General features: G+C 28.4%; 1 protein-coding gene across 1 annotated transcript in view; it reads right to left on the bottom strand.

Annotated features, from left to right (window-relative positions):
- Positions 1 to 4,985: 4,985 nt before the first annotated feature.
- The window catches only part of LOC119670192 (roundabout homolog 3), a 57,388-nt gene continuing 52,558 nt past the window's right edge, over positions 4,986 to 9,815 (bottom strand). Inside the window, exons 8-9 of the mRNA XM_038080356.1 lie at positions 5,992 to 6,162; positions 4,986 to 5,725 (exon numbers count right to left, since the gene is read on the bottom strand). Coding sequence (XP_037936284.1) covers positions 5,181 to 5,725; positions 5,992 to 6,162 — 716 coding nt within the window. The 3' untranslated portion in view covers positions 4,986 to 5,180. The remainder of the gene's footprint in view (positions 5,726 to 5,991; positions 6,163 to 9,815) is intronic.

The raw sequence follows: 9,815 nt of genomic DNA, 5'->3' as shown, positions 1-9,815 counted from the left end.
GTATTTTTCAAAAAGTAAAAAAACAAGACGTTCCTCATAAAATACAATATAAATGGTGGAGTAAATACAAAAGGAACTCGAAACAATTTCAAAAAAAAAAAAAATAAAGAAATGATATAGTAAAAATTATGTTAAAAAAGGGATGAAATTAAATAACAATTTTAAAGTACAAAACAAAGTAATTAAGGATTTCTTCTTTCAAACAAGCGAGTAATTTGTATTCTTTTAATGGCAATAACACCAACAGCAATAGTAAAAGCAACAGTAACATTTTAACATTAACATTATGAAAACAGCCGCAACAACAGTGCCACCCAACATGTAATAACAGTGCAAAAAAATGTAATAAAATATAACAGTAACACGCTTAGTTAAAATGAACAACAGAATATCAAACGCATGAGTAACAACTTGCCTCACAACGCACATTGTGAGTAGAATGGAATACAAATAATTGAAACGCAAAATAACTTTGCACACTTTTCGGCGTACAAGAACTTGTGTGTGTGTGTGTGTATGTGTTTTGTATTGTAATTCGAAACACTTGTGTCAACTTCATCTTAACATATCAACATAAACATCAACATCAGCTTAAGCAATGCATCCACAGCATTAGTTAAGAAGTGGCGTCCTTTGGCGGTTTAGTTTAGTGTGTCTTTAAAATTTGTAAAGTGTTGTTGTTGTTGCTGGTTGAATGCATGTGTGTGTCCTTTACTGTAAAAGTTTTTCCAAAAGTTTTTAATTCATTAAAAATTATATGCATATGCGATAGTATCTGTGACAAACTAAATTTACAGGCATGTATGTGGTAGTTAAGTAGCGGATTTGTAGAATTAATTAGTGAATTTAGTAATTTTTTTTTAAATTTAGTATTTTCTTTTCATTTATATTTCAGATATGTTTGTATTGTAAGACAAAGCCAAGATAATAATAGTTCAAATGCTTTAGTTTGCTCAAATATTGACTTATTAATATTTTCAACAAGCTTATGAACTTTTATGGGATTGTTATTTCTTCTTATTTTATCTTATAGTTCTTTGTTTATTTTGCGAATATCGACTCATAGAGCTCAGGCTCTATTTTGAAATTGTTAAATCTTTCTTTATTTTTTTATTATTCTTCCTTTCTTTTCATTATGATTAGGATTTGCTGAACTTAATTATACTATTAACATATTATTTTTATTGTTAATAGATCTACAGCCAGATAATTAGACCAGCACTACTTTATGGGTTTGTCGCGTATAGTAAAGCTCCCGACTCTACTATCCCGAAGCTGCAAGTTGCTCAAAGTCAGGTTCTTCGAAGACTCTTCAAAGTGCCATGGTACATCCTGATGAATGACATGCTAAGAGACCTTAGAATAGATCCGGTTAAAAAATACATAGACGACAGAGCTCTGAAGCTATATGCTATGCCCTACATAGCACTATCTAATCTCAGAGTAATCACTAACTGAACGGGGCGGTATGCAGATCTTAGATCAGTCATTGAATAATCACGAAGCTAATGAGGAATACACAAATTATTCAGTAAGATGGGTGGCACTCTGCAGAAACCCCTCAGCTATCAAAGAGTAAAAGTGCCCAGAAACACTAACATTAGGCTCAACATTAGATTAAAAGAAAATACTTAAGTTGTTGTAGAACAGTTAAACCCATATAGCACATATATTTATAAGTTTATATAGTATTTATCGTGTGATATTCACAGATAAATCATTAAAAATTAAAGAAGTTTTATTAGTAAATTATTTATATATTAGTAAATTATTAGAAAACATAGGCAAGGCTATTTTTAAAATTTATTGAGCCGAATCTATGAGATACGATTGAGGAAAGCATTTAGTATTATCAAATCGAATTTCCACGAAATTCCACCCCATTCAAAAGAGGAGATGTTGGAAAAGGGTTGTTGAAATATATTTAGCTTTAAAGTTGGTAAAGTCGTTTTTTATCTTGTAAATTGTAATCTTTGGTATCATAAATAAATGGGGGCTTATTTTAAAGATGAATTAATACTCAGCGGAATGTGATCTTTTCGGGCAGTAGTGCTGTTCTGTCCACTTATACAACACATTAAATTTATTTAAGTGTTGCATTTCATAAGTTTGAGTCTTATGGTACTAGAGAACTCAAAAAGAAAGAAAAGAAATTACAGCTTAACTAGCCAGAAGCAATTAGAAGAAAAACCGCCACCTTTTTGTTAAGTTTCGATCCACCTGTGTAAGTCCCGAGAGACCATACGTTTGAAATGGTTTTCGCTTCTAGGCATGTCAATGTAGAAATTTAGATGAGATATATACGGTATAACATGTAATAAGTTAAGCTAATAAGTTTTTATTTAAAATGGATGAAAGTATTTATTTAAAATGAAAATGGATGAATTGCATATCAAACCTTTGTCTTGAAATATAAAATATTTTGAGACTTTTAAAAGTTTAATGTGAAATTTTTGTCACCTGGACCTTTTCTCCAGGTTTCGTTCTGGATTTTGTTCATAAAGCTTTAAAGGGATTTATGTAATTAAAAATGAATTTGGTACAATAGGACTCTTTTGATTACAGTACCGGCTGCAGGTACGTTCCAGAGAGTGAAGCGCTTTAATGAATCATGGGCACATATTTGAAATCTTTTCTATCACAATAAAGTTTTTTCTTATCTTGGCAAAGTCTCACACTAATTTGATTGAATTGATTGTATATTTATATTTGAAACATTCTGTTACGAAAGAGTTTTATTTAATTACTTCTGATCAAGTTTTTACTGTCTGTAAGGATATTGAATTGCTCTAATTTTTGTATTAGATTTGGTTTGATGCATTGGTGGAATATAGATTTGGCCATTTTCACGCTTCGAAATAAGTATATTTAATCAGTTTTAAATAATTATTTTATTAAGAACTAAGAAAATAAATGTTAGAACGACTGCTATTGTTTTCTGTTCATTGGAAACATATGTAGCGTTTGTTGAAACTATAACCTTATATTAAAAACAATTTCTTCACTTCACTGAATCATTATTTTATAAATACCTGTAAATAATATTTTATACATATTAGATATACAGGATTGAAGTTAGCCGTAATTTTTTGTATCATTAATTTATAAATGCCTGTTAATAATCTCTTACACAAATAGGATTTTATTGGCTTTTCATAACGAAATGCGCCTTATTTAAAATGCGCTACTGTACAGTTTTGCCACAGAAGCAACGTGTTATTTAACTAACATTTTTTTGTAAAAGTTTGTAATTCATCAAAAATCAACAACTTTTGTTAAAGAACAAAAACAAAATTAAAATAATAAATAAATATTTAAATAAAGTAAAAGAATTAAGTGAACCAAAGACGTTAGTTGATGAAAGAAGACAATATCATAAATAAACATGCAGAAGATTATAAAGTATATTTATCTTCATTTGGGTTGATCTTTGTTGAGTTACTGTGCAGCAGATAAAATGCAATGCATTCGTTTTTCTTACTAGAATACATCGAAAGCAGTGTTAAGCTTGCCTAAGTCCTCAGAAGTATGCAATCATTTTTTTCTTTTTCGTTTAAGTTTTAAGGTTTATTTCTTTACAAACTTTTTCTTATATATTGTATATGTGAAAAAGTATATATTGCTGTATGTGCTATAGTATAAAGTATATACATTAAGGTGTATATAAATATTTTCATATGCGTTACACATATTTTGCATTGAAATGTCAAGTTGAATGACAACAACATTTAATTTGCATAAATTAAAAATTTTGACATCTTTTCTTCATATACGACAGCTGCTTACTTAAGAAACATACAAAATTTATATGAACAATTTTTATAAAAAATTAATAAAATAAAATAAGTATAGTACAAATATAGAATGATAAATTTTTTATGAAACAGTAAAGAAGTGCGAACAGGTCCTTTCAAAGGAAAATGAAACTGTTTTGTTTCATTAAATAAGTAGGAAAAAGGATCTCACGAAATTAAAAGAAATTAAAATGAAATGAAACTTTTGTCTATTGAAGCAGAAGTTTTGTTTAATTTAAATCATAAGCGAATACCTTTTTTATTATTTTTTGTTTTTTAACCCTAAAATGTAATTAATAACAAATAGAAAATTGTCACATCCAAATCAAATCAATAAATTAAATAAATTACAAAAGCTGAAAAAAAATATAGAAACAAAAAATCAAATTTGAACTTAACTTTTTTGTCTATTTTTGGTTAAAATTTTATTTTCAAAGAATTGAAAACCTTCATCAAAAGTTTTTGTAAAGAAGCACACCCAAAGTTTTTATTATCCTTTATTATATTTTTTTTTTATTTATTTAGTATAATGTGATATTTCCGTACCATGCAAAAATCATTGATAATTTGAAGTTGATTAATAGAAAGATAGAAGTGTTGAACAAAAGTCATTATTATTAAAATTTTTTTGATTTGATTTTTAGAAAAAAAAAAAATTATAAAAATATATATGGAAAAAAAATTAAATAAACGAAAAAAAAGCCAAATTTATTACAAAGAAAAATTTATATAAAATATAAATTTTTTTTTTGATATATAGGTATAGTAATGTTGAAAGAAATGTGTTATATACAAACTAATAGTAAGTTCTTAATCAGAAGTATGTATACTAGTTTATTATTTACATAGAATCCAAATATATATCTAAAGCATAAATGATTGTTACTTTGAAAACTTAAGAATTATACATTATACATATATTTCATTAACTTACCTTAAGTCAATACATTTTATTTAACAATTTTTAATAATTTTATGTATATATATATATACATATATATATGTTTTGGTATTATATATATGTTTAAAAACTAAACTAACAATTTTAATTTAATTGAGCGCTACACTAAATTTAACATTAACGTTATCATATTTTTATATATGGTATGCTATATAGATATATGTATTTCTATATATATATATATGTATCAATTGCTGAATTTTTAAATATTTGTATATATGCTTGTTTTATATATAAATATATTAACAATTTAATTTTCAACTTAAAAATTCTCGTAACACATCATCATTGTCCGGAAAAAACAGAATTTTTCCACAATGATGGCTTGTAATTTTTGGTGTTCACACTGACTATTCAGTGTCACTGTTTCTTTCAGTATGTGTGTCATTGTGTGTTTGTGTATGTGTGAATTAAAAAACCGCGTATTATAATAAATTCCAACAAAATGAAGTGATTAAACTAGGAACCAACAAAACTATTAAAACTTGCCACTGACTGTGCCGATGGTTATAACAACGCCATATCGACACTTGGCCTCCGGCAGCTGTCAGTTCATTATTGTCCATTGCGCCACGTACTTCCGTTTTGCTATAAAATGGTGGTTTACGTGTAATGCCATTACCACCGCCTGCACCGCCTCCGATCCCACTGTTTGATGATATACCAATACCACCGTTGTTGCCAAAATCAGTACCAGTACCAGTGTTCACACCATGACCACCAATGCCACTCATACCAGGTGCTGTTGCTTTATGTGTTGGCGGCTTATTGCCAGTCGGATAAAATACATTCGTTGATAACGGTGGCAATGGTAAGTCGCTGTCATCAAAATCCTCAGCAGAACCATAGAGGTCCTCATCGTCGGGCTGATATGTGACTTTGACTTGTTTCATTTTTAAAACATCATTTGCGTCGGCATCGTTGACGCCATGTTTAATTGAAGGATTTTTACGATTTGGCCCAGGGATTTCTGTAAAAATGCACCAAAGTGAAACAAATAAGAAAAGTGGAAAATGTGCACGTTGAACAAGGGAATCAACCAAAAAATAAAATTAAATAAGAAAACAAATGGAGTTGTAAAAAAATGTGTAAAATGCCAGGCGTTGGTAATTGAAATAAAAATGAGTAGCATGGTAGGAAATGGGATTTATAATTCAATCTGTTGTTAAAAATATAATTTTGTTTTCTTTTTTTTCTTTTTATTCCAATTTTCAGGATTGTATTGCATCAGCTTACCGTAAAGCCTTATACTGCTATCAACTTCACCAATTGAGTTTTTGGCAATGCAACGATATGAACCGACATCGTCCTTTTGGAATTTACGCACTATCATTGTCATTTTCGTTTCATACATTGATTTCGAAGATTCCTGGATGTGATATTTTGTTGTTGACACAATTATTTCACCTGTTGAAAATGTTTAAAGTTTAACAAGATGAAATGTATTGTAGAAGTAACATAATGAATACTATTTTTGAATATATATTATTAATTTTCAAAAGTCATAAGATCCATAAGAATTTGAAATCAAACTTTCTAATACGCCTGTTCTTATATTTCAATGTGTATTTTCATAAATTGGTAGTAACTTGTTATCCTTTAAAGCCTTCAAATCACCTTCAAAGCTTCTTTTGATATTTCTTTTGAATTGTATTAACTATGTTATATACACTAAACTAATCGTGATTTCTTATAGTACAGAACTGAATCTGGAAACTTTCCAAAATTTGAAGTTTTCTATTTGTGATTAAACGTAGGTATGTAATTAACGAACATAGAATATCACCAATTTTTTTTTCATGACAACAATTATATTCGATATATGACATCTTCGATATCATTACCTCAAATATCTTCGAGGTAACGATTTTAAATGGTCTTACAAAAAACTAGTAACTTCAGGATGGTTATAGTTTTCTGTTACTAGGTATTGTGCAATGTAGTTCTTGCAAAATTATATAGACCTTCTTCTTTCAGTTATTTGTTTGCAACGTTAAGCATTTAAAATGTAGGTATTTCTTTTAATATTTTGTCAAAACAAGATGCATCCTCACCGATTTATAAAATAAAAATTTTGTGCAATGTTTCAATAAGGTTCCTGGTAGTTGCTTTATTGAACACCTTTTCACTAATCTAGAGCTCAATATCTATATTGATATTGATAAATCTTAAACGATTCATTAATAATGTTGTAAGAACATCTGCCATCTTTTATATCATATCTTTTATATGTACTCATCTATTTGTATTACAATTTTCCATTCTAAATTTTTTTCAGATATAGAATAAAGTACATATAAGTTATATTAAGCTATATATTACGCTGGTTAAGTCAAGTTTAGTTCGGAAGAGTCATACTATACAAAAAGTCATGGGCTCATCAAAATCAAAATTGTTGTTATTGTTGTTGAAAGTGAGAAAAAAACAAAATGTCGGTTCATATTAGTTTGTGAGAGACGAGACTATCTGTACTTTGTCACTTATTCAAAGCAGTGTTCTTCAATTACTTAACATGAATGCCAACATATATGTCTTTTAAGAGCAAATGATTACAATTTCTGTGATACTCTGCATATCATGCATTGAGAAAAATTGGACTGAAGGAGCCAATTTTGACGCGCCAATGACTTTTTGCATAATATGGCTCTAAGTTAATTCATTGAATTTAAGATTTAAGAATTTAGTTAGATAGTTTAAATAGCCAGATATGAGACACAAAATGGTACAATATAATATTTGAAGACAATCAAATACTTCCTCACTATATATAATTGTCCACACTTGATTTAAATAATATGCACAAAATAGATTAATAAATATAACAAAAGGAAAGGAGTCCTTAAGTAAACAAAAGAAATTCTCTTAGGTGTTAAGGATGAAATAACAACTTTTTGTTACAAGGAACTACAAAAATCAATTTGCAGAGATGACTATAAAGAACTATTGGAACTAGTTATCATCTCTTTGGGAGAAAGTTCATCACCAATATTCCGTGACCCTGGACCAATGCAGCATGCTCGTTGGATGTCCAAAGCCCTTTACTGTTTAAAGATATATTTATTTCGAAATGAGTTCATCTTTCGAAGAGCAAAAGCTAAAAGAAATCTGTTTGTTCATAATACATGTTTACGTAAAATATTGGTTCAAATGTCTTATAGCATCAGAAGCAGCTTACCAAGATTTTTGTTTTATAAAAGAAATGTATAATTATAGATGTATTGATAAGACAATATCTGAGGCTGCTATTAAGAAGATGTGTAACCATTTATGGGGTTTATCCGATGAATGCATTTGGTCTATCATTTTTTGATGACAACATTCCAATTAAAATTAAAAAAAGAATGGCAGATAAGTTAAAAAAAATTATATCAATGAATGTTGAAGTAGATAGTGGTGATAACAATGAAAGCCACGACAATGTGGACGATATTAAAAAAGACGGAGAAAAACGAATTCTTTTGAAGACGGAGAATGTAACCGATTTTTTATCGAAATCACTAGAGGATTTTGTGACAGCCAATACCATTAACTTTTTTAAGCGATTCAATATATCTACAGATTTCTTAAACCTAAAACCAGAAAAATGGAACCAACATACAGATTATGTACACGGGTTAAAAATTGTTCACAGTATAAGACCTGTTAATGATACGGCAGAGCGAGGAGTAAAACTTTTCGAAGAATTTAATAGAGTCCTTGGTAAAAATGAGCGAGATAAACAATATTTATTGCAAGTAATAACAGATTATAGAAAGACTTTTAAAAAATATACTAAAACAGTTTTGTCAAATAATAAATAAATTTAATATTTTTTTTAAATAAATTACTTAAGGACTCCTTTCCTTTTATTATATTTATTAATCTATTTTGTGCATATTATTCAAATCAAGTGTGGACAATTATATATAGTGAGGAAGTATTTGATTGTCTTCAAATATTATATTGTACCATTTTGTGTCCAAGAAACTGTGCTTTCGCTCATACGTACTCGTATTTACTCCCAAATGTTATTTATGCTGCTCTTGAAAGCTTCAATAAACGTCGAGTATGATTTCTTATTTTAGTAATAATTTAGTTAATTGTGGACGAAATTGATTGATTTTTACCTTATTTGAAAGCTATGTTAAAGAATAATATTAAAAAAATTAAAAAGACGCGAGATGGGAGCGAAGAAATTTGAAAAAAGTGAAAAAATTGCATTTTTCCGAAGTTTAAGGTCGATGAGCGACCTCTAAACATTATCCGATTAGTCTAAAACTTCACATTTAGAAGTTTTTCGAGTATTCGAATAAATTTAGGGGGTGACATCTAGAATTTGAACACATTCGTAAATAACGGCCACCCTAATATACATATATATTCAATGTACAATATATTCTTTTATGTACCAGTCATGCTACTGCCAAGGACCGTCACACGAAATTTATCTTCTGTAAACGATTTATTTATTTATAAATGTAATTAAATTCCAAAACGTTATCAGGTAACGAAGTGAATGTATACCGAAAAAGTTTCTTCGGTTGAGGTGACTAAACTTTAATTCCCGCAAACGAAAAACAACTGACCGATTTTTCGTTAGTGGTAAATTGTGTTATTTTTGTTTTAAACAAATATTAATTTTTATCACTTCCTCACTGTAGGTCTATTCTACAACCTTTAGTAGCAGTTGGTTATTTAAAATACTTCTAATTGTGGTTAATGTTGAGACTACTATTTAGACTTTGAAGATAGTATTATATATATCTTTATTTTAATTTTTAATTATTTTCAAGCAAATGTGTATAAGACAATACTATCTTTTAGTTGCAAAAAATAGAAATTTAAGTTGCTATAAATTTTTTGTTTTCTATTTTCTTCTACAAATAATTTACACAACACTTCTTATTCATTTCTTAAGCCATAAAACAAATATTGTTGCAAATATGTTGATGATATCTTTACACACAAACAACAAAACAGTATTTCCAATTGAATAACAATGTCAACTTCCATACATTAAACGATTTAGTGGATACCATTCTCTAGCCGAACTAAATGTGGGATTATATTGGGATTACAAT

Source organism: Teleopsis dalmanni, chromosome 1, assembly GCF_002237135.1.
Source record: "Teleopsis dalmanni isolate 2A chromosome 1, ASM223713v2, whole genome shotgun sequence".
In the NCBI taxonomy this organism is placed as follows: domain Eukaryota; kingdom Metazoa; phylum Arthropoda; class Insecta; order Diptera; family Diopsidae; genus Teleopsis; species Teleopsis dalmanni.
This window is presented reverse-complemented; position numbering and strand designations above follow the sequence as displayed.